Here is a 25621-nt window from a genome sequence, read left to right on the forward strand (position 1 = left end):
GTCTGATAACCTTGTAAGCAGCCAATCTGTGTGTCTGAAATTCTGAGACTTTGCCTGTTTTCGCTTGTGATTGGTTGAGCCATTCGGAACATTTCGGAAGAAATGCGGGCCATGTGAAGAGCTCCATCTTGTCCTGACTTTTGTGAAGAGATTCAGCCAGCAGCTTGAAGGCACTCTCTCCCAGCCAGACGTGCGGAAGGCACTCCTATTTAGAAGATTGCAGACAGGAGTCAGACCTGTGAAGGAGCTGCTGGTTTTAAAGGCTGTGACTTCAGTTACTGAGCAGGTCTGTAACAGTTTAGTTCTCTGTCTGAATGGCTGGGGGAAACGCAACCTGAGGGTTCTCTGCATGATGCAGGTCGAAACTCTGCACCGAGATCGGTCAAACAGACAAAGGCAGACTGGACATAAAGTCTGCTGTAATTTCTCAGGTATAAAGCTCCAGTCGTATCTCAAGGAGACAGAGATTCCACCTGGTGGTCAAAGGATAGAATTACACTGACCAAAATCTCCTGTGTAAGGCTCCATCTAGTGGTCAAAGGATGGAATTGCACCGACTTGAATCGCCTGTGCAAATCAATTCCCAGAGGGGTGCATTCAGAGAAGACCGGTGCCTACAGAGGTCACAACCCCAGCAGTGAAGAACCTCAAATCGCGCAGCTCCTTAATTTTTGAACCTTTCCTACCCCCCTTACTGTGTACCTGTCTGGTGTGTGTCTGGGTGGAGGGTGGGACGGGGTTTTGTGAATTGGTGACTAGCAGACAGTTGTTACGTTGTTTCCATTATATGTTCTTCTTTTCTCTTGTCATAATAAACAGTTAGTTACTATTTTACCAATAAACCTGGTGCCCGTAACTCGTTATCGCAGTCAAGGGTTAACAAACTCAAGGAAACACATGAATTATTGGGTAATTCACTCCGGGATCTGTGGGGGAACTGACTGTGCACCCACCCAGGGTGTCATAACACTGGGGACATGTCCACTTTCCAGGGTGCTAAACACGGTAATATTCCCTCCCCTGCTGAGTTTATCCCACTGCACATTTCACACACGTCCTCCTGAATACAATGTGAAATGGAAACACAACATGCTGCAAATACTCAGCAGCTCAGTCAGCTTCTGTGGAGAGAATCAGAGTTACTGTTTGGAGTTGTGATAACTCCTCTGTCCTGACGAAGGGTCATCACAAACAGAAAGGTTAATTCTGTTTCTCTCCACACAGGCTGCCTGACCAGCTGAGTAATTCCTTCTTCATTTTATTGTGATTTCCCCAGTCCAGCGACTGACTGTGTGATTGTTCTTTCAGTCCTGGTGGATCGACCATTCCTGAGGCTGTTGTTCCAGTCAATCACTGCTCCACAAGCGCCCCGGGCTGGTTACGTGGTAATTTCAGACTCTATTATCTCAGATTTCCATTGACTGTCCAACATATTCACACTGGATACAGTTTTCACTCTTTCTATCCCTCGTTTCAGGTAGGCATCCCACTCCGGGTGATGGGGAGGTGAAGAGGCAAGTTTGTTTTCACTGGAGTGGTAACAGTTGTCGCTGGTCTCAGGACATAAAGATCAAACGCTGCAGGAATTACTTTGTTTATTACTTGAAAAAGTCTCCCGCCTGTCACCTCGCTTACTGCACAGGTACATTGGGCTTTTTAAATGGAGTAAACGGGTAATTCTGGGATGTCCCAGGTCAGCAGCAGCAATGACAAAGTTACATCAGAGCCTCGCTGCTGGAAGGGACTGAAACCCAAAGTGTAATTTCCAGCGACGGGAACTGAATCAGACACTCTGACAGCTCCTTTGTAACCCTTTCCCAACTCACTCACCTTGCTGCAGTCGGAGGGGAAACGTTCAAATCAATTCGGAAGGATGTGAGAACTGGACACTTGGATAATGATGATCTGATTGGACACAGTCGACATGGGTTAATGTGGGGAAAGATGTTGGACGAACATGTTGGGGGTTTTGAGGATGTTACGAACAGAATTGATAAAGGGGAATGTAGAGTTCCTGTATTTTCAGAAAGCTTTTGATCAACTCACCAACAGGAGGTTGGTCAACAAAGTAAAGCAATGGGATAGGAGACAAGATACTGACACAGACTAAGGACTGGTTAACAGGCAGAGTCGGGATTATGGGGAGAAGGCAGGAGAATGGGATGAGAAAAACAACAGCCATGATTGAATGGCGGAGCAGACTCGATGGGCCGAGTGGCCTAATTCTGCTCCTATGTCTTATGGCCCTTCAGCCCATCGTGCCTGCGTCAGTCGAAATCAACCCCTAACCATTCTAATCCCATTTCCCAGCACTTGGCCCATAGTTTGCCCTGGGACTGCAAGTGCTCATCTAAATACTTCTTAATGTTCTGAGGGTCTCTGCCTCCACCCCCCTTTCAGGCAGCGAGTTCCAGACTCCCACCCCCCTCTGGGGAAAACGATTTCTCCTCAAACCCCCTCGAACCCTCCTGCCCCTTACCGGAAATCTCTGCCCCCTGGTCACTGATCCCTCCACCAAGGGGTAAGGTTTCTTCCTGCCTACTCTATCTGTGTGCCTCAGAATTTTATATATCTCAATCATGTCCCCCTCAGTCTCCTCTGCTCCAAGGAAAACAACCCCAGTCTATCCAATCTCTCTTCATAACTAAACCTCTCCAGCCCAGGCAACATCCTGGTAAATCTCCTCTGCACCCTGTCCAGTGGCTATCACATCCTTCCTGTAATGTGGATTCCAGAACTGCACACAATACTCTAGCAGTGGCCTAACCGAAGTTTTATACAGTTCCAGCATAACCTCCCTGCTCTTAAACTCGCTGCCTCGGCTAATAAAGGCCATTGGCCTTCTTAACCACTGTATCCACCTGCTCTGCTACCTTCAGGGACGGGTGTCCATGCACACCAAGGCCCCTCTGATCCTCGGGGCTTCCCAGGGTCCAGCCGTTTACCATGTAATCCTTTGCCTTGTTTGTCCTGTCCAAGTGCATCATCTCACACTTATCCGCATTGAATTCCATTTGCCACTGGTCAGCCCATATGACCAGCCCGTCTATATCCTCCGGCAATCGAAGGCTATCCTCCTCACTATTTATCACCCGCCAATTTTCATATCATTCACAAACTTACTGATCAACCTCTCCTCATAGGAAAACCCCTCCATACTCAGGATGAACTGAGTGACTATCAAATCCTTGGAGAGAAATCCAATCAGTCCCATTCCCGTACCAGCCTCCCCGAACAGGTGCCGGAATGTGGCGACTAGGGGCTTTTCACACTAACTTCATTGAAGCCTACTTGTGACAATCAGCGATTTTCATTTCATTTCCTCGTTCTGTTCCCATTTCCCTGGACGGTTATTCCATCGAGTGCACATTCCATTTCCTTTTCGAATTGTCTCTGTTTCCCCCTCACTCACTGACAATGAGATCCAGATCAATACCTGTCGATGTGTTAAAAAGTTCCCACTCACTTTCCCCTCCACATCTGAGCACAAAGATTCAAACCGTGTCCCCTCCTCCTTGTACCGTCAGCAACTCTCTGACCAATGGGAAGAGCTTCTCTTTGTCTGCATGACAGAAACCAGTCACCATCTTCGACACGGCGAGCAACTCTCACCGAAGTTCCTTTGCCCTCGAAAGAATAAGCTCAGATTCCCCATTTACAAAATGAGGACCCAATTCAATTATTCTTTTCCAATTAAGGGGCAATGTAGAATGGCCAATCCACCTACCCTGCACATCTTTGGGGTATGGGGGTGAATCCGCGCAGACACGGGGAGAATGTACCAACCCCACACGGACAGTGACCTGGGGCCGGGGTCAAACCCGGATCCTCAGCGCCGTAGGCATCAGATTCTCCATTCTAAACTTGTACTGAGCTGCATCATTCCTGTAGCTATCCTGGTTAAATCTCCTCTGCCCCCTCTTGGGCGAAATTGTCCGGTATCGGCGCGATGTCCGCAGACTGCCGCCCAAAACGGCGCAAATCAGTCGGGCATCGCGCCGCCCCAAAGGTGCGGAATGCTCCGCATTTGGGGGGCCGAGCCCCAACCTTAAGGGGCTAGGCCCGCGCCGGACGAATTTCTGCCCCACCAGCTGGCGCGGGAATGACATCTCCGGGCGGCGCATGCGTGGGAGCGTTAGCGGCCACTGACGGCATCCCCGCGCCTGCGCAGTGGAGGGAGTCTCTTCCGCCTCCGCCATGGTGGAGACCGTGGCGAAGGCGGAAGGAAAAGAGTGCCCCCACGGCACAGGCCCGCCCGCGGATCGGTGGGCACCGAGCGCGGGCCAGGCCACCGTGGGGGCACCCCCCGGGGCCAGATCGCCCTGCCCCCCCCAGGACCCCGGAGCCCGCCCGCGCCGCCTTGTCCCGCCGGTAAGAGAGGTGGTTTAATCAGGCATTTTAGCAGCGGGACTTCGGCCCATCCGGGCCGGAGAATCGCGCGGGGGGGCCCGCCAACCGGCGCGGCGCGATTCCCGCCCCTGCCGAATATCCGGTGCCGGAGAATTCGGAAACCGGCGGGGGCGGGATTCACGCCAGCCCCCGGCGATTCTCTGACCCGGCGGGGGGTCGGAGAATCTCGCCCAAGAACCCTCACATCCTTCAACATGTTCTTTGCTGATTTTACACATTACACCTCTACTAATGGTTTCATCACGTCCCACTCAATATAAGTGATTGTCTTCAAAGACCATTGCCCACAGACCTCCAAGACCCTCTGTCCCTGAACACTCTTTTGAACTGCACCATAAAGTCTATCTTGACTCTCCCCAACTCTCCTAGAAAAAAGCTTCAGACCTTTCTGTGTGAAATCATCGGCCACTTTCTTGTCCATTTCACCAGCCTATCCATGTGCTGTTAAATAATGGGTATCCTCCTCACTCACTGCCCCATCTCCAGGTTTGCTTTGCTCAGGACGTTTGGAGAGTTATCGTGCCTTTCCAATATTCAAATCATTTCCCAATAGCAGAAAGTGTCCAGGTGGCAGCCCCAACACTGGGGATCATCATTGAATGTCAAAATAACCCATTCATCACCACCCACTGCTCAACCTCCTGAAGTGATTTTATTCTCCAAGCTGACACTGATTTTAAACTCTCAGAACCTTCAATTTGCAAATGGGCCCAGTTTTCCGTGTTTGTGAGTCACATCGATTGCTGCCGGGTGTGTCACGCTGAACCTCAGCCCCTCAGTGTGGAGTGAACTGAGTGAGGAGACTGCGATGGACATCTGCACATGGGACTAAACTGGAGTCAGCCATTCGGCCCTTCCAGCCTGTCCCAGCATTCAATCTGAGCCTGGCAGATTTGCCGGTTGCCTCATCTCCAATCTGCCGTCAGCCCCTCACAAGTCTTGAATCCCTTGTTTCTGAAAATCTCTAACTCAGCCTGCAGTCAACTCAAAGAGCCAATCAGTGCTTTCTGGGAGATGGATTTCATAGAGTGACAACACTTTGGGTGGGGGGAGAGGGGGGATGGGTGGGAGGGAGAGATGGGGGATGGTGGGGGGGAGAGTCGGCATGGGTGGGGGGGGGTTGGGGGGTGATGGGTGTGGCGGGAAAGAGGGGGGAAGGGTGGGGGGGATGATGGGTGGGGGGAGAGAGAGGGGGGATGGGTGGGGTGGGGAGAGAGAGGATGGGTGGGGTGGAGGGGAGATGAGGAGGGGGGATGGGTGGGGGGTGGGGGGTTCCGGGTACTGGTCTCGGGAAGGAGCAGAGATTCCCGCTTTCATTTCAGGGATTTGATAGCAGAGCAGTGGGTGAAAGGGAGGTTTTTAATGTTCCAATGGAGACGAGTCAGTGTGGAACATTTCCTAAACTTTATCTTTACAATAAACATCTTGTGCTCATCAGCCGGACAGTCCAAGCCTGTCGACCCGTGTGTGAGTCACCAAGTCCTGAACCAGCGGTGGAGGAGCACAAAGTGTGTTGGTCGAAAGTGTTCTCGTTTACATTGTGACAACAAACTTGTCCCTGGATGGTACAGATTCAACAGGTAAGATGCAGGGGGAAACTTGATTAAACTCATCAGTGTAACTGCAGAGAATTGGTTGAGAGTAAAGGAAAGATCGAGGCTCCTGCAGTGGTCCAGACATGGATCTGAAATAAATAAAAATAGTGAATCCAGCCTTGGTTGGGATAATCTTGTCCAATACCATGGATCTTCCCCTGAAAGACAATTCATGACCAGCCACTTTAACTCCCAGGCTCAATAGCTCCTGAATTGAAAAAAAAATAATTGGCCACGCTAAATTTATAAAACAAAAAAAGAGAGGGTTTCAGCCACCAATATGGTCAGTTCGCCAAACTATTTAGAGCCTGCTGCATTCGGGTTAATGGGACTCTTTATAATTCCAAAAGACGGGCCTCGCACGCGTTCAGGAGGATGAATTTCTGACGATCTTCCACCATAATACCTGGGGAAATTAGCCTGGAAGCTGTATCTCCTGCATTCAGCATACTAGCTCCAGTCTTGCAGACTTGCATCAAAGGCTTCTAGCTTACCGAACAGAGGCATCTTGGACTTTATGTCCACATGTTCCTGAATAATATTCATCCGGGGCGGCTGGCGGTTCCACAAACGAGACCGGAGCCTCTTTGTCCTCGTCGCCAGTTTAGTGTTTGAGGAAGCTAGCAGGGATTTATTGAACTATGTACAACATCTAGCCACAGCAGTGGCCAATTCAGCCCCTTTTGGAACAATGAACAGCTCCGGGCCCTGCTTGGGTCGACTATATATTTAGGTATAGCAACCGCCAGCTGGGTGGTCTCTGCTCCCTATCAGGGAAGCTCATACTCTTTGTGTCCCACGGGGGTATCAACAGTGGCTGCCCTTAGTCCTCGTCGGGGTGATGACACTCCCAAAACCCATTTCCTCCCACTTCTCCACATGGAGTTCACTTGCTCACACATCCACCCACCTGACCAGTCCATTGATATCTTCCAGGAGTTTACAGCTTTTCTCCTCACTCTCAAACCACAGGAACAATTTCCGTCTCTGCTACAGACATTTAATCATGTCGACAACTTTCAATCCCATTTCTTTGTTACAACACCCTGGGTGAGTGTGTAGTCAGTTACAGTCCCAACATAAGTGAATTGCCCAATAATTTGTGTTTTCCTGACTCCATCTATTCCCAAAGCCCCGTCCCACCCTCCACCTGGACACACACAAGACAGACACACGGTAAGGGGAGGGGAAGAATTAAAACAACAAGAATTGAAGAAAATGTTTGAGATGAATCGCCGCTGCGGCGGTTCTGGTCTCAGGAGGCACCGGTCGTCTCTGAATGCGACTCTCTGGGCAATTGGTTTATATAAGTGATTCCGATCAGTGTCATTCTGACCTCCGACCATCAGATGGAGCTTCAAACTGGAGATTCAGGTCAATGAAATTCTGACCATCAACCACCAGATGAAGATTCATTCAGGGATTTAGGTCAATGTAATTCTGACCTCCGACCACTGAATGGAGCACGCTGATCCCTGAGATATTACTGGAACTTTAAACCTGAGCGTTCTAAACTGTCTTCCTTTTGCATGATCTCTGTGCATGCTGTATTATAAAGAGTGTTCTCATATTGAGCTTTTCCCAGCTATTCAGACAGAGGATTAACGAATCACAGACGTGGAGGAGAAACCGGTCACAATCTTTCACTCCAGACGTTTCTCATCACAGTTTTCACTGCAGTCTGTCTTTTAAAGAGGAGTGCCTTCACAGATCTTATCAGCAGCCTGTTAAATCACAGGGATAGAGAGAACAAAGAGAGAATTGTCCAGCTGCTTCCTGGCTGAAAGTCCTCTTCGAACTGAGGACAAAATGGAGCTCTCCAGATGTCCCTCCTTTCTTCCAGAAGATTCTGAGTGGCTCCACCAATCGTAAGCAACAACAGGAGAAAGTCCAGCATTTAAGATTCACCGATTGGCTGCATGCCCAGTCTATCAAACTGACATCATGGCTTCTGCCACAGACCCTAAAAGGGAAGTCCTGGGCCATTAGACCGGGGGCAGTTTTGTTTTGCAGCAGCTAGCAAGGGGATTGTAGATGAAAGGCAAACGGGACAAAATTAAAAAGGAAACGCAGAGCAGATAAATGGTTTACAACAGTATCACAGAATTAACAGTGCCGAAGGAGGCCATTCGGCCCATCGAGTCTGCACCGGCTCTTGGAAAGAGCTCCCTACCCAAGGTCAACACCTCTACCCAATCCCCATAACCCAGTAACCCCACACAACACTAAGGGAAATTTTGGACACGATGGGCAATTTATCATGGCCAATCCACCTAACCTGCACATCTTTGGACTGTGGGAGGAAACCGGAGCACCCGGAGGAAACCCACGCACACAAGGGGAGGATGTGCAGACTCCGCACAGACAGTGACCCAAGCCAGAATCGAACCTGGGACCCTGGAGCTGTGAAACAATTGTGCTATCCACAATGCTACCGTGCTGCCCCTAAAAGGGAAGTCCTGGGCCATTAGACCTGTGGACCTAGTATCCTAATAGTATACCACAAGAACCCAGGAACCCAGTCTGGATCCCTCCAGAATGCCACTGGAAACAACCTTCCGATCTCAATACTAACACGAACCAGAACCCTTTGCTTTCTGGCATTAAGCCAATTGGGATGCAGATTGGCACTTTGGCTGGATCGCATCAGATAGCAACTTCCTGACCCATCCGTCTTGTTGGACCTTGTCAAAACGCTTGCTAAAACCCATGTAGGTTATATCATGCACGTTATCCTCATCAACCCTCCATGTTACTGCCCCAAACATATAATCAATTTAGTCAAACTAGACTTCGCCGGAACAGATCGGTCCTGACTCTCTTTGATTAATTTATGTCTTTCAAAACCATAGAATCATCGAATTTACAGTCCAGAAGGAGGCCATTTGGTACATCAAATCTGTACCGGCCCATGGAAAAAGCACCACTCCCAAGCCCACAGCTCCACCCTATCCCCGTAACCCAGTCACCCCACCTCAATTTTTTGGACATGTAAGGGCAATTTATCATGGCCAATCCACCTAACCTGCACATCTTTGGACTGTGGGAGGAAACCGGAGCACCCGGAGGAAACCCACGCACACACGGGGAGAACGTGCAGACTCCGCACAGACAGTGACCCAAGCCGGGAATCGAACCTGGGACCCTGGAGCTGTAAAGCAACTGTGCTAACCACTGTGCTTCCGTGCTGCCCCTGGTTGGGCAGCAAGGTAGCATAATGGTTAGCACAATGGCTAAGTCCAAAGATGTGCAGGGGTAAGTGGATTGGCCATGCTAAATTGCCCTTAGTGTTGTAGAGGGCTACTCCACTACTGGGCCGATATCTGGGGTTTGAGTATCTGTGTGTGTCTCTCTCCAGCTGGCACTGAAACTTCAGAGGCCAGGGGATGCCGCACTGGGATACCTCCGCGGGAGAGAGCACTGAATCAAGCCTGCCGTTTATCCCTAACCGGAAGCCTGAGGCTTATATCACACAGATATCCAGACCCCCACCAATGCCCAGGTGATTCTCTCTCTTGCCGGTGGTGCAACACCCACCCGGTTCCTACTTCGCTGGAGTAGCTTTTCCAATAGAGAGAATAGGACACTGCTGTTTATTACCTAACCAGCAGCCTGTCCTGAGTGAACGGGTTCGAATCGTTCAAGATGACCCCAGATTCTCGACCCCGGAATTCAGGTGAGGAATATCTTAACAATGACTTGGTCAGAGATTGCTGGTGAGAGATTGAAGAATTTAAACGACTCCAATTATCAGCAAATCAAGGTTTATTGCAAAACCCAGGTCAAAATCATCAAACAGAAGAAATTATAATAAAATCTTAAGCTCTAACACAAACTAAGTCTATTCAGGAAGTACTATAACGGACACAACTTAAAATCTTATTGTTACACAATTTTAGCAATGGCACAAAACACAAATCAAGCCCCCTGCCCCAAAGCCTCAACCACTATCAAAGTCCCGGGAGTTTCACTCGCTGCTGCAGGGTACTTACAGTCCAGGGCTGCGGCTGGAGCAGGAGGTCAAGTCGAAGGTGGAGAGGTCAAGCCAAGAGCCCCTCAATCGAAACACAGCCCCTTTTATATCCGTTTACCTGGCTTTTTCCTGTGTTCGGCCAGCCCCTTTTGCATTGAATCGGGAAGGTTTAAAGTTCCCGCTGGTCCCGCCCCCTTTGAGCCGGGCAGACCTGTTGACTTCCGGGTTTTCCTCGCAGGTCCGCTCCTTCCAGCCAGGCAGACCTGTCCCGATTTGAATTTGGCGCCGACTCTGCCCCCTCCACCCAGTGAGTTCCTGCCGGTGGCTTCTGTCAAGATTGGAGTACCTCCCCCAGGTCCGCCTCCAACTTGGGTTTTTCTACCGTTTATCTTCAAGGGCTTTTCCAGCGCAATATACTGAGCCCAGACGGTCTGCTTTTTGGGATAACGAGGTTAAGCTCTCTTGTGAAGATTTTCAAAGTCTTCCATCTGCTCCGGAGATCGCTGCTATTCTCACCTCGCTATGTTGATGGGGTATTTATATTACCATGCCCCTTTGTCTGTGTTTTAATCTTATCTAGTTGTCTGGCTCCTTCTTCCTTGTAGCTCCTGGGGGGGGGGGGGGGGGGTTGTAAGTATCCATACACATACCCAGCTCAGCAGGCCAAGCCTGCTGGGAAATTTGGTTATGTTCCAGTCTCTGGATTTTACTCTTGAACAGACCAAAAAGGGCCGAATTGCCCGAAAACCTCACAGTGTCCAAAAAAAAGTAATGATGTGGAGATACCGGCGTTGGACTGGGGTGAGCACAGGAAGAAGTCTTACAACACCAGGTTAAAGTCCAACAGGTTTGTTTCGAATCACTAGCTTTCGGAGCACTGCTCCTTCCTCAGGTGAATGAAGAGGTTCCAGAAACTTATATATAGACAGATTCAAAAACAGTAAGGTAAGGTGGGGTTACGGGGATAGGGTGGAAGTGTGGGGATAGGGTGGAGGTGTGAGGTTAGGTAGGGTGCTCTTTCCAAGGACCGGTGCGGACTCGATGGGCCGAATGGGTCCTTCAGCACTGTAAATTCTGTGATCATAATATATAAACCATGATTAATATAATTTTATACAATTATTCCCCATAATGTACCCATCACAGACGTTAGACGGAGTGGTCTGTAATTAGTCACACTGTCTCTTCATCCTGTTTTTGTTATTAGTCCTGCAGATCTCCAGCTCCACACCTATAGCCACGGTCAATGGGTGAAGATGCTTTGAGTCCTGGTTACATCTTCCCTTGTTTTCCTCAACAGCCCGGGAGACATTTTGTCTCTGTCTGGTATAAGGATCCGGCCAAAAACCTTTGTCTGTTCTGTGTTTCTTTTGTAATTCCTGTCCTGCTGACTGCCTTTAATCTACAGTCCACTTCTTAGCTGCTGCAAAACTGGGATTTATGCTTAAGCTCCAGACTTTAGGCGTACCAAACCACCCCTGGTCTAATCAAGTTGCCCAGGACTCCCCCTTTATGCTGTGTGGCAGAGCCCATGATGTCAGTCTGATAACCTTGTAAGCAGCCAATCTGTGTGTCTGAAATTCTGAGACTTTGCCTGTTTTCGCTTGTGATTGGTTGAGCCATTCGGAACATTTCGGAAGAAATGCGGGCCATGTGAAGAGCTCCATCTTGTCCTGACTTTTGTGAAGAGATTCAGCCAGCAGCTTGAAGGCACTCTCTCCCAGCCAGACGTGCGGAAGGCACTCCTATTTAGAAGATTGCAGACAGGAGTCAGACCTGTGAAGGAGCTGCTGGTTTTAAAGGCTGTGACTTCAGTTACTGAGCAGGTCTGTAACAGTTTAGTTCTCTGTCTGAATGGCTGGGGGAAACGCAACCTGAGGATTCTCTGCATGATGCAGGTCGAAACTCTGCACCGAGATCGGTCAAACAGACAAAGGCAGACTGGACATAAAGTCTGCTGTAATTTCTCAGGTATAAAGCTCCAGTCGTATCTCAAGGAGACAGAGATTCCACCTGGTGGTCAAAGGATAGAATTACACTGACCAAAATCTCCTGTGTAAGGCTCCATCTAGTGGTCAAAGGATGGAATTGCACCGACTTGAATCGCCTGTGCAAATCAATTCCCAGAGGGGTGCATTCAGAGAAGACCGGTGCCTACAGAGGTCACAACCCCAGCAGTGAAGAACCTCAAATCGCGCAGCTCCTTAATTTTTGAACCTTTCCTACCCCCCTTACTGTGTACCTGTCTTGTGTGTGTCTGGGTGGAGGGTGGGACGGGGTTTTGTGAATTGGTGACTAGCAGACAGTAGTTACGTTGTTTCCATTATATGTTCTTCTTTTCTCTTGTCATAATAAACAGTTAGTTACTATTTTACCAATAAACCTGGTGCCCGTAACTCGTTATCGCAGTCAAGGGTTAACAAACTCAAGGAAACACATGAATTATTGAGTAATTCACTCCGGGATCTGTGGGGGAACTGACTGTGCACCCACCCAGGGTGTCATAACACTGGGGACATGTCCACTTTCCAGGGTGCTAAACACGGTAATATTCCCTCCCCTGCTGAGTTTATCCCACTGCACATTTCACACACGTCCTCCTGAATACAATGTGAAATGGAAACACAACATGCTGCAAATACTCAGCAGCTCAGTCAGCTTCTGTGGAGAGAATCAGAGTTACTGTTTGGAGTTGTGATAACTCCTCTGTCCTGACGATGGGTCATCACAAACAGAAAGGTTAATTCTGTTTCTCTCCACACAGGCTGCCTGACCAGCTGAGTAATTCCTGCTTCATTTTATTGTGATTTCCCCAGTCCAGCGACTGACTCTGTGATTGTTCTTTCAGTCCTGGTGGATCGACCATTCCTGAGGCTGTTGTTCCAGTCAATCACTGCTCCACAAGCGCCCCGGGCTGGTTACGTGGTAATTTCAGACTCTATTATCTCAGATTTCCATTGACTGTCCAACATATTCACACTGGATACACTTTTCACTCTTTCTATCCCTCGTTTCAGGTAGGCATCCCACTCCGGGTGATGGGGAGGTGAAGAGGCAAGTTTGTTTTCACTGGAGTGGAAATAGTTGTCGCTGGTCTCAGGACATAAAGATCAAACGCTGCAGGAATTACTTTGTTTATTACTTGAAGAAGTCTCCCGCCTGTCACCTCGCTTACTGCACAGGTACATTGGGGTTTTTAAATGGAGTAAACGGGTAATTCTGGGATGTCCCAGGTCAGCAGCAGCAATGACAAAGTTACATCAGAGCCTCGCTGCTGGAAGGGACTGAAACCCAAAGTGTAATTTCCAGCGACGGGAACTGAATCAGACACTCTGATAGCTCCTTTGTAACCCTTTCCCAACTCACTCACCTTGCTGCAGTCGGAGGGGAAACGTTCAAATCAATTCGGAAGGATGTGAGAACTGGACACTTGGATAATGATGATCTGATTGGACACAGTCGACATGGGTTAATGTGGGGAAAGATGTTGGACGAACATGTTGGGGGTTTTGAGGATGTTACTAACAGAATTGATAAAGGGGAATGTAGAGTTCCTGTATTTTCAGAAAGCTTTTGATCAACTCACCAACAGGAGGTTGGTCAACAAAGTAAAGCAATGGGATAGGAGACAAGATACTGACACAGACTAAGGACTGGTTAACAGGCAGAGTCGGGATTATGGGGAGAAGGCAGGAGAATGGGATGAGAAAAATAACAGCCATGATTGAATGGCGAAGCAGACTCGATGGGCCGAGTGGCTTAATTCTGCTCCTATGTCTTATGGCCCTTCAGCCCATCGTGCCTGCATCAGTCAAAATTAACCCCTAACCATTCTAATCCCATTTCCCAGCACTTGGCCCATAGTTTGCCCTGGGACTGCAAGTGCTCATCTAAATACTTCTTAATGTTCTGAGGGTCTCTGCCTCCACCCCCCTTTCAGGCAGCGAGTTCCAGACTCCCAACCCCCTTCTGGGGAAAAAGGTTTCTCCTCAAACCCCCTCGAACCCTCCTGCCCCTTACCGTAAATCTCTGCCCCCTGGTCACTGATCCCTCCACCGAGGGGTAAGGTGTCTTCCTGCCCACTCTATCTGTGTGCCTCATAATTTTATACATCTCAATCATGTCCCCCTCAGTCTCCTCTGCTCCAAGGAAAACAACCCCAGTCTATCCAATCTCTCTTCATAACTAAACCTCTCCAGCCCAGGCAACATCCTGGTAAATCTCCTCTGCACCCTGTCCAGTGGCTATCACATCCTTCCTGTAATGTGGATTCCAGAACTGCACACAATACTCTAGCAGTGGCCTAACCGACGTTTTATACAGTTCCAGCATCACCTCCCTGTTCCTAAAATCACTGCCTCGGCTAATAAAGGCCATTGGCCTTCTTAACCACTGTATCCACCTGCTCTGCTACCTTCAGGGACGGGTGTCCATGCACACCAAGGCCCCTCTGATCCTCGGGGCTTCCCAGGGTCCAGCCGTTTACCATGTAATCCTTTGCCTTGTTTGTCCTGTCCAAGTGCATCACCTCACACTTATCCGCATTGAATTCCATTTGCCACTGGTCAGCCCATATGACCAGCCCGTCTATATCCTCCTCACTATTTATCACCCGCCAATTTTCATATCATTCACAAACTTACTGATCAACCTCTCCTCATAGGAAAACCCCTCCATACTCAGGATGAACTGAGTGACTATCAAATCCTTGGAGAGAAATCCAATCAGTCCCATTCCCGTACCAGCCTCCCCGAACAGGTGCCGGAATGTGGCGACTAGGGGCTTTTCACACTAACTTCATTGAAGCCTACTTGTGACAATCAGCGATTTTCATTTCATTTCCTCGTTCTGTTCCCATTTCCCTGGACGGTTATTCCATCGAGTGCACATTCCATTTCCTTTTCGAATTGTCTCTGTTTCCCCCTCACTCACTGACAATGAGATCCAGATCAATACCTGTCGATGTGTTAAAAAGTTCCCACTCACTTTCCCCTCCACATCTGAGCACAAAGATTCAAACCGTGTCCCCTCCTCCTTGTACCGTCAGCAACTCTCTGACCAATGGGAAGAGCTTCTCTTTGTCTGCATGATAGAAACCAGTCACCATCTTCGACACGGCGAGCAACTCTCACCGAAGTTCCTTTGCCCTCGAAAGAATAAGCTCAGATTCCCCATTTACAAAATGAGTACCCAATTCAATTATTCTTTTCCAATTAAGGGGCAATGTAGAATGGCCAATCCACCTACCCTGCACAACTTTGGGGTATGGGGGTGAATCCGCGCAGACACGGGGAGAATGTACAAACCCCACACGGACAGTGACCTGGGGCCGGGGTCAATCCCGGATCCTCAGCGCCGTAGGCATCAGATTCTCCATTCTAAACTTGTACTGAGCTCCATCATTCCTGTAGCTATCCTGGTTAAATCTCCTCTGCCCCCTCTTGGGCGAAATTCTCCGGTATCGGCGCGATGTCCGCAGACTGGCGCCCAAAACGGCGCAAATCAGTCGGGCATCGTGCCGCCCCAAAGGTGCGGAATGCTCCGCATTTGGGGGGCCGAGCCCCAACCTTAAGGGGCTAGGCCCGCGCCGGGCGAATTTCCGCCCACCAGCTGGCGGAAAAGGCCTTTGGTGCCCCGCCAGCTGGCGCGGGAATGACATCTCCGGGCGGCGCATGCGCGGGAGCGTTAGCGGCCACTGACGGCATCCCCGCGCCTGCGCAGTGGAGGGATTCTCATTCGCCTCCGCAACTCTCCTAGAAAAAAGCTTCAGACCTTTCTGTGTGAAATCATCGGCCACTTTCTTGTCCATTTCACCAGCCTATCCATGTGCTGTTAAATAATGGGTATCCTCCTCACTCACTGCCCCATCTCCAGGTTTGCTTTGCTCAGGACGTTTGGAGAGTTATCGTGCCTTTCCAATATTCAAATCATTTCCCAATAGCAGAAAGTGTCCAGGTGGCAGCCCCAACACTGGGGATCATCATTGAATGTCAAAATAACCCATTCATCACCACCCACTGCTCAACCTCCTGAAGTGATTTTATTCTCCAAGCTGACACTGATTTTAAACTCTCAGAACCTTCAATTTGCAAATGGGCCCAGTTTTCCGTGTTTGTGAGTCACATCGATTGCTGCCGGGTGTGTCACGCTGAACCTCAGCCCCTCAGTGTGGAGTGAACTGAGTGAGGAGACTGCGATGGACATCTGCACATGGGACTAAACTGGAGTCAGCCATTCGGCCCTTCCAGCCTGTCCCAGCATTCAATCTGAGCCTGGCAGATTTGCCGGTTGCCTCATCTCCAATCTGCCGTCAGCCCCTCACAAGTCTTGAATCCCTTGTTTCTGAAAATCTCTAACTCAGCCTACAGTCAACTCAAAGAGCCAATCAGTGCTTTCTGGGAGATGGATTTCATAGAGTGACAACACTTTGGGTGGGGGGAGAGGGGGGATGGGTGGGAGGGAGAGATGGGGGATGGTGGGGGGGAGAGTCGGCATGGGTGGGGGGGGTTGGGGGGTGATGGGTGTGGCGGGGAAGAGGGGGGAAGGGTGGGGGGGATGATGGGTGGGGGGAGAGAGAGGGGGGGTGGGTGGGGTGGGGAGAGAGAGGATGGGTGGGGTGGAGGGGAGATGAGGAGGGGGGATGGGTGGGGGGTGGGGGGTTCCGGGTACTGGTCTCGGGAAGGAGCAGAGATTCCCGCTTTCATTTCAGGGATTTGATAGCAGAGCAGTGGGTGAAAGGGAGGTTTTTAATGTTTCAATGGAGACGAGTCAGTGTGGAACATTTCCTAAACTTTATCTTTACAATAAACATCTTGTGCTCATCAGCCGGACAGTCCAAGCCTGTCGACCCGTGTGTGAGTCACCAAGTCCTGAACCAGCGGTGGAGGAGCACAAAGTGTGTTGGTCGAAAGTGTTCTCGTTTACATTGTGACAACAAACTTGTCCCTGGATGGTACAGATTCAACAGGTAAGATGCAGGGGGAAACTTGATTAAACTCATCAGTGTAACTGCAGAGAATTGGTTGAGAGTAAAGGAAAGATCGAGGCTCCTGCAGTGGTCCAGACATGGATCTGAAATAAATAAAAATAGTGAATCCAGCCTTGGTTGGGAGAATCTTGTCCAATACCGTGGATCTTCCCCTGAAAGACAATTCATGACCAGCCACTTTAACTCCCAGGCTCAATAGCTCCTGAATTGAAAAAAAAATAATTGGCCACGCTAAATTTATAAAACAAAAAAAGAGAGGGTTTCAGCCACCAATATGGTCAGTTCGCCAAACTATTTAGAGCCTGCTGCATTCGGGTTAATGGGACTCTTTATAATTCCAAAAGACGAGCCTCGCACGCGTTCAGGAGGATGAATTTCTGACGATCTTCCACCATAATACCTGGGGAAATTAGCCTGGAAGCTGTATCTCCTGCATTCAGCATACTAGCTCCAGTCTTGCAGACTTGCATCAAAGGCTTCTAGCTTACCGAACAGAGGCATCTTGGACTTTATGTCCACATGTTCCTGAATAATATTCATCCGGGGCGGCTGGCGGTTCCACAAACGAGACCGGAGCCTCTTTGTCCTCGTCGCCAGTATAGTGTTTGAGGAAGCTAGCAGGGATTTATTGAACTATGTACAACATCTAGCCACAGCAGTAACCCTCTCCCAATTCAGCCCCTTTTGGGACAATGAACAGCTCCGGGCCCTGCCTTGGTCAACTATATATATAGGTATAGCAACCGCCAGCTGGGTGTTCTCTGCTCCCTATCAGGGAAGCTCATACTCTTTGTGTCCCACGGGGGTATCAACAGTGGCTGCCCTTAGTCCTCGCCGGGGTGATGACACTCCCAAAATCCATTTCCTCCCACTTCTCCACATGGAGTTCACTTGCTCACACATCCACCCACCTGACCAGTCCATTGATATCTTCCAGGAGTTTACAGCTTTTCTCCTCACTCTCAAACCACAGGAACAATTTCCGTCTCTGCTACAGACATTTAATCATGTCGACAACTTTCAATCCCATTTCTTTGTTACAACACCCTGGGTGAGTGTGTAGTCAGTTGCAGTCCCAACATAAGTGAATTGCCTAATAATTTGTGTTTTCCTGACTCCATCTATTCCCAAAGCCCCGTCCCACCCTCCACCTGGACACACACAAGACAGACACACGGTAAGGGGTGGGGAAGAATTAAAACAACAAGAATTGAAGAAAATGTTTGAGATGAATCTCCGCTGCGGCGGTTCTGGTCTCAGGAGGCACCGGTCGTCTCTGAATGCGACTCTCTGGGGAATTGGTTTATATAAGTGATTCCGATCAGTGTCATTCTGACCTCCGACCATCAGATGGAGATTCAAACTGGAGATTCAGGTCAATGAAATTCTGACCATCAACCACCGGATGAAGCTTCATTCAGGGATTTAGGTCAATGTAATTCTGACCTCCGACCACTGAATGGAGCACGCTGATCCCTGAGATATTACTGGAACTTTAAACCTGAGCGTTCTAAACTGTCTTCCTTTTGCATGATCTCTGTGCATGCTGTATTATAAAGAGTGTTCTCATATTGAGCTTTACCCAGCTATTCAGACAGAGGATTAACGAATCACAGACGTGGAGGAGAAACCGGTCACAATCTTTCACTCCAGACGTTTCTCATCACAGTTTTCACTGCAGTCTGTCTTTTAAAGAGGAGTGCCTTCACAGATCTGATCAGCAGCCTGTTAAATCACAGGGATAGAGAGAACAAAGAGAGAATTGTCCAGCTGCTTCCTGGCTGAAAGTCCTCTTCGAACTGAGGACAAAATGGAGCTCTCCCGATGTCCCTCCTTTCTTCCAGAAGATTCTGAGTGGCTCCACCAATCGTAAGCAACAACAGGAGATAGTCCAGCATTTCAGATTCACCGATTGGCTGCATGCCCAGTCTATCAAACTGACATCATGGCTTCTGCCACAGACCCTAAAAGGGAAGTCCTGGGCCATTAGACCGGGGGCAGTTTTCTTTTGCAGCAGCTAGCAAGGGGATTGTAGATGAAAGGCAAACGGGACAAAATTAAAAAGGAAACGCAGAGCAGATAAATGGTTTACAACAGTATCATAGAATTAACAGTGCCGAAGGAGGCCATTCGGCCCATCGAGTCTGCACCGGCTCTTGGAAAGAGCTCCCTACCCAAGGTTCACCTTCACCCAATCCCCATAACCCAGTAACCCCACACAACATTAAGGGAAATTTTGGACACGATGGGCAATTTATCATGGCCAATCCACCTAACCTGCACATCTTTGGACTGTGGGAGGAAACCGGAGCACCCGGAGGAAACCCATGCACACACGGGGAGAACGTGCAGACTCCGCACAGACAGTGACCCAAGCCGGGAATCGAACCTGGGACCCTGGAGCTGTAAAGCAACTGTGCTAACCACTGTGCTACCGTGCTGCCCCTGGTTGGGCATCAAGGTAGCATAATGGTTAGCACAATGGCTAAGTCCAAAGATGTGCAGGGGTAAGTGTATTGGCCATGCTAAATTGCCCTTAGTGTTGTAGAGGGCTACTCCACTACTGGGCCGATATCTGGGGTTTGAGTATCTGTGTGTGTCTCTCTCCAGCTGGCACTGAAACTTCAGAGACCAGGGGATGCCGCACTGGGACACCTCCACGGGAGAGAGCACTGAATCAAGCCTGCCGTTTATCCCTAACCGGAAGCCTGAGGCTTATATCGCACAGATCTCCAGACCCCCACCAATGCCCAGGTGATTCTCACTCTTGCCGGTGGTGCAACACCCACCCGGTTCCTACTTCGCTGGAGTAGCTTTCCCAAGAGAGAGAATAGGACACTGCTGTTTATTACCTAACCAGCAGCCTGTCCTGAGTGAACGGGTTCGAATCGTTCAAGATGACCCTAGATTCTCGACCCCGGAATTAAGGTGAGGAATATCTTAACAATGACTTGGTCAGAGATTGCTGGTGAGAGATTGAAGAATTTAAACGACTCCAATTATCAGCAAATCGAGGTTTATTGCAAAACCCAGGTCAAAATCATCAAACAGAAGAAATTATAATAAAATCTTAAGCTCTAACACAAACTATGTCTATTCAGGAAGTACTATAACGGACACAACGTAAAATCTTATTGTTACACAATTTTAGCAATGGTACAAAACACAAATCAAGCCCCCTGCCCCAAAGCCTCAACCACTATCAAAGTCCCGGGAGTTTCGCTCGCTGCTGCAGGGTAATTACAGTCCAGGGCTACGGCTGGAGCAGGAGGTCAAGTCGAAGGTGGAGAGGTCAAGCCAAGAGCCCCTCAATCGAAACACAGCCCCTCTTATATCCGTTTACCTGGCTTCTTCCTGTGTTCGGCCAGCCCCTTTTGCATTGAATCGGGAAGGTTTAAAGTTCCCGTTGGTCCCGCCCCCTTTGAGCCGGTCAGACCTGTCGACTTCCGGGTTTTCCTCGCATTTGCATTGTATCGGTCCAAGTTTAAAGTTCCCGCTGGTCCCGCCCCCTTTGAGCCGGACAGACCTGTTGACTTCCGGGTTTTCCTCGCAGGTCCGCTCCTTCCAGCCAGGCAGACCTGTCCTGATTTGAATTTGGCGCCGACTCTGCCCCCTCCACCCAGTGAGTTCCTGCCAGTGGCTTCTGTCAAGATTGGAGTACCTCCCCCAGGTCCGCCTCCAACTTGGGTTTTTCTACCGTTTATCTTCAAGGGCTTTTCCAGCGCAATATACTGAGCCCAGACAGTCTGCTTTTTGGGATAACGAGGTTAAGCTCTCTTGTGAAGATTTTCAAAGTCTTCCATCTGCTCAAACCATTACAAGGGGACATAAATTTAAGGTGAAAGGTGGAAGATATAGGAGGGATATCAGAGGTAGGTTCTTTACCCAGAGAGTAGTGGGGGCATGGAATGCACTGCCTGTGGAAGTAGTTGAGTCGGAAACATTAGGGACCTTCAAGCAGCTATTGGATAGGTACATGGATTACGGTTAAATGATATAGTGTAGATTTATTTGTTCTCAAGGGCAGCACGGTAGCATTGTGGATAGCACAATTGCTTCACAGCTCCAGGGTCCCAGGTTCGATTCCGGCTTGGGTCACTGACTGTGCGGAGTCTGCACGTCCTCCCCGTGTCTGCGTGGGTTTCCTCCGGGTGCTCCGGTTTCCTCCCACAATCCAAAGATGTGCAGGTTAGGTGAATTGGCCAATGATAAATTGCCCTTAATGTCCAAATTGACCTTGGTGTTGGGTGAAGGTGTTGAGTTTGGGTAGGGTGCTCTTTCCAAGAGCCGGTGCAGACTCAAAGGGCCGAATGGCCTCCTTCTGCACTGTAAATTCAATGATAATCTATGATTAATCTAGGACAAAGGTTCGGCACAACATCGTGGGCCGAAGGGCCTGTTCTGTGCTGTATTTTCTATGTTCTATGTTCTATGCTCCGGAGATCGCTGCTATTCTCACCTCGCTATGTTGATGGGGTATTTGAATTACCATGCCCCTTTGTCTGTGTTTTAATCTTATCTAGTTGTCTGGCTCCTTCTTCCTTGTAGATCCTGGGGGGGGGTTGTAAGTATCCATACACATACCCAGCTCAGCAGGCCAAGCCTGCTGGGAAATTTGGTTATGTTCCAGTCTCTGGATTTTACTCTTGAACAGACCAAAAAGGGCCGAATTGCCCGAAAACCTTACAGTGTCCAAAAAAAAGTAATGATGTGGAGATACCGGCGTTGGACTGGGGTGAGCACAGGAAGAAGTCTTACAACACCAGGTTAAAGTCCAACAGGTTTGTTTCGAATCACTAGCTTTCGGAGCACTGCTCCTTCCTCAGGTGAATGAAGAGGTTCCAGAAACTTATATATAGACAGATTCAAAAACAGTAAGGTAAGGTGGGGTTACGGGGATAGGGTGGAAGTGTGGGGATAGGGTGGAGCTGTGAGGTTAGGTAGGGTGCTCTTTCCAAGGACCGGTGCGGACTCGATGGGCCGAATGGGTCCTTCAGCACTGTAAATTCTGTGATCATAATATATAAACCATGATTAATATAATTTTATACAATTATTCCCCATAATGTACCCATCACAGACGTTAGACGGAGTGGTCCGTAATTAGTCACACTGTCTCTTCATCCTGTTTTTGTTATTAGTCCTGCAGATCTCCAGCTCCACACCTATAGCCACAGTCAATGGGTGAAGATGCTTTGAGTCCTGGTTACATCTTCCCTTGTTTTCCTCAACAGCCCGGGAGACATTTTGTCTCTGTCTGGTATAAGGATCCGGCCAAAAACCTTTGTCTGTTCAGTGTTTCTTTTGTAATTCCTGTCCTGCTGACTGCCTTTAATCTACAGTCCACTTCTTAGCTGCTGCAAAACTGGGATTTATGCTTAAGCTCCAGACTTTAGGCGTACCAAACCACCCCTTGTCTAATCAAGTTGCCCAGGACTCCCCCTTTATGCTGTGTGGCAGAGCCCATGATGTCAGTCTGATAACCTTGTAAGCAGCCAATCTGTGTGTCTGAAATTCTGAGACTTTGCCTGTTTTCGCTTGTGATTGGTTGAGCCATTCGGAACATTTCGGAAGAAATGCGGGCCATGTGAAGAGCTCCATCTTGTCCTGACTTTTGTGAAGAGATTCAGCCAGCAGCTTGAAGGCACTCTCTCCCAGCCAGACGTGCGGAAGGCACTCCTATTTAGAAGATTGCAGACAGGAGTCAGACCTGTGAAGGAGCTGCTGGTTTTAAAGGCTGTGACTTCAGTTACTGAGCAGGTCTGTAACAGTTTAGTTCTCTGTCTGAATGGCTGGGGGAAACGCAACCTGAGGGTTCTCTGCATGATGCAGGTCGAAACTCTGCACCGAGATCGGTCAAACAGACAAAGGCAGACTGGACATAAAGTCTGCTGTAATTTCTCAGGTATAAAGCTCCAGTCGTATCTCAAGGAGACAGAGATTCCACCTGGTGGTCAAAGGATAGAATTACACTGACCAAAATCTCCTGTGTAAGGCTCCATCTAGTGGTCAAAGGATGGAATTGCACCGACTTGAATCGCCTGTGCAAATCAATTCCCAGAGGGGTGCATTCAGAGAAGACCGGTGCCTACAGAGGTCACAACCCCAGCAGTGAAGAACCTCAAATTGCGCAGCTCCTTAATTTTTGAACCTTTCCTACCCCCCTTACTGTGTACCTGTCTTGTGTGTGTCTGGGTGGAGGGTGGGACGGGGTTTTGTGAATTGGTGACTAGCAGACAGTTGCTACGTTGTTTCCATTATATGTTCTTCTTTTCTCTTGTCATAATAAACAGTTAGTTACTATTTTACCAATAAACCTGGTGCCCGTAACTCGTTATCGCAGTCAAGGGTTAACAAACTCAAGGAAACACATGAATTATTGGGTAATTCACTCCGGGATCTGTGGGGGAACTGACTGTGCACCCACCCAGGGTGTCATAACACTGGGGACATGTCCACTTTCCAGGGTGCTAAACACGGTAATATTCCCTCCCCTGCTGAGTTTATCCCACTGCACATTTCACACACGTCCTCCTGAATACAATGTGAAATGGAAACACAACATGCTGCAAATACTCAGCAGCTCAGTCAGCTTCTGTGGAGAGAATCAGAGTTACTGTTTGGAGTTGTGATAACTCCTCTGTCCTGACGAAGGGTCATCACAAACAGAAAGGTTAATTCTGTTTCTCTCCACACAGGCTGCCTGACCAGCTGAGTAATTCCTTCTTCATTTTATTGTGATTTCCCCAGTCCAGCGACTGACTGTGTGATTGTTCTTTCAGTCCTGGTGGATCGACCATTCCTGAGGCTGTTGTTCCAGTCAATCACTGCTCCACAAGCGCCCCGGGCTGGTTACGTGGTAATTTCAGACTCTATTATCTCAGATTTCCATTGACTGTCCAACATATTCACACTGGATACACTTTTCACTCTTTCTATCCCTCGTTTCAGGTAGGCATCCCACTCCGGGTGATGGGGAGGTGAAGAGGACAGTTTGTTTTCACTGGAGTGGTAACAGTTGTCGCTGGTCTCAGGACATAAAGATCAAACGCTGCAGGAATTACTTTGTTTATTACTTGAAAAAGTCTCCCGCCTGTCACCTCGCTTACTGCACAGGTACATTGGGCTTTTTAAATGGAGTAAACGGGTAATTCTGGGATGTCCCAGGTCAGCAGCAGCAATGACAAAGTTACATCAGAGCCTCGCTGCTGGAAGGGACTGAAACCCAAAGTGTAATTTCCAGCGACGGGAACTGAATCAGACACTCTGACAGCTCCTTTGTAACCCTTTCCCAACTCACTCACCTTGCTGCAGTCGGAGGGGAAACGTTCAAATCAATTCGGAAGGATGTGAGAACTGGACACTTGGATAATGATGATCTGATTGGACACAGTCGACATGGGTTAATGTGGGGAAAGATGTTGGACGAACATGTTGGGGGTTTTGAGGATGTTACGAACAGAATTGATAAAGGGGAATGTAGAGTTCCTGTATTTTCAGAAAGCTTTTGATCAACTCACCAACAGGAGGTTGGTCAACAAAGTAAAGCAATGGGATAGGAGACAAGATACTGACACAGACTAAGGACTGGTTAACAGGCAGAGTCGGGATTATGGGGAGAAGGCAGGAGAATGGGATGAGAAAAACAACAGCCATGATTGAATGGCGGAGCAGACTCGATGGGCCGAGTGGCCTAATTCTGCTCCTATGTCTTATGGCCCTTCAGCCCATCGTGCCTGCGTCAGTCGAAATCAACCCCTAACCATTCTAATCCCATTTCCCAGCACTTGGCCCATAGTTTGCCCTGGGACTGCAAGTGCTCATCTAAATACTTCTTAATGTTCTGAGGGTCTCTGCCTCCACCCCCCTTTCAGGCAGCGAGTTCCAGACTCCCACCCCCCTCTGGGGAAAACGATTTCTCCTCAAACCCCCTCGAACCCTCCTGCCCCTTACCGGAAATCTCTGCCCCCTGGTCACTGATCCCTCCACCAAGGGGTAAGGTTTCTTCCTGCCTACTCTATCTGTGTGCCTCAGAATTTTATACATCTCAATCATGTCCCCCTCAGTCTCCTCTGCTCCAAGGAAAACAACCCCAGTCTATCCAATCTCTCTTCATAACTAAACCTCTCCAGCCCAGGCAACATCCTGGTAAATCTCCTCTGCACCCTGTCCAGTGGCTATCACATCCTTCCTGTAATGTGGATTCCAGAACTGCACACAATACTCTAGCAGTGGCCTAACCGAAGTTTTATACAGTTCCAGCATAACCTCCCTGCTCTTAAACTCGCTGCCTCGGCTAATAAAGGCCATTGGCCTTCTTAACCACTGTATCCACCTGCTCTGCTACCTTCAGGGACGGGTGTCCATGCACACCAAGGCCCCTCTGATCCTCGGGGCTTCCCAGGGTCCAGCCGTTTACCATGTAATCCTTTGCCTTGTTTGTCCTGTCCAAGTGCATCATCTCACACTTATCCGCATTGAATTCCATTTGCCACTGGTCAGCCCATATGACCAGCCCGTCTATATCCTCCGGCAATCGAAGGCTATCCTCCTCACTATTTATCACCCGCCAATTTTCATATCATTCACAAACTTACTGATCAACCTCTCCTCATAGGAAAACCCCTCCATACTCAGGATGAACTGAGTGACTAT

At 49.0% G+C, this 25621-nt stretch overlaps 1 protein-coding gene across 1 annotated transcript in view; it reads left to right on the top strand.

The window, feature by feature from the left end:
• The window catches only part of LOC140403373 (uncharacterized), a 201595-nt gene that overhangs the window by 90082 nt on the left and 85892 nt on the right, over nt 1-25621 (top strand). The window contains exons 13-20 of the mRNA XM_072491293.1: nt 1309-1385; nt 1478-1642; nt 5849-5990; nt 12827-12903; nt 12996-13160; nt 16804-16945; nt 23749-23825; nt 23918-24082. Of these exons, the coding sequence (XP_072347394.1) occupies nt 1309-1385; nt 1478-1642; nt 5849-5990; nt 12827-12903; nt 12996-13160; nt 16804-16945; nt 23749-23825; nt 23918-24082 (1010 nt within the window). The remainder of the gene's footprint in view (nt 1-1308; nt 1386-1477; nt 1643-5848; nt 5991-12826; nt 12904-12995; nt 13161-16803; nt 16946-23748; nt 23826-23917; nt 24083-25621) is intronic.

This window comes from Scyliorhinus torazame, chromosome 27, assembly GCF_047496885.1.
Source record: "Scyliorhinus torazame isolate Kashiwa2021f chromosome 27, sScyTor2.1, whole genome shotgun sequence".
Classification (NCBI taxonomy): domain Eukaryota; kingdom Metazoa; phylum Chordata; class Chondrichthyes; order Carcharhiniformes; family Scyliorhinidae; genus Scyliorhinus; species Scyliorhinus torazame.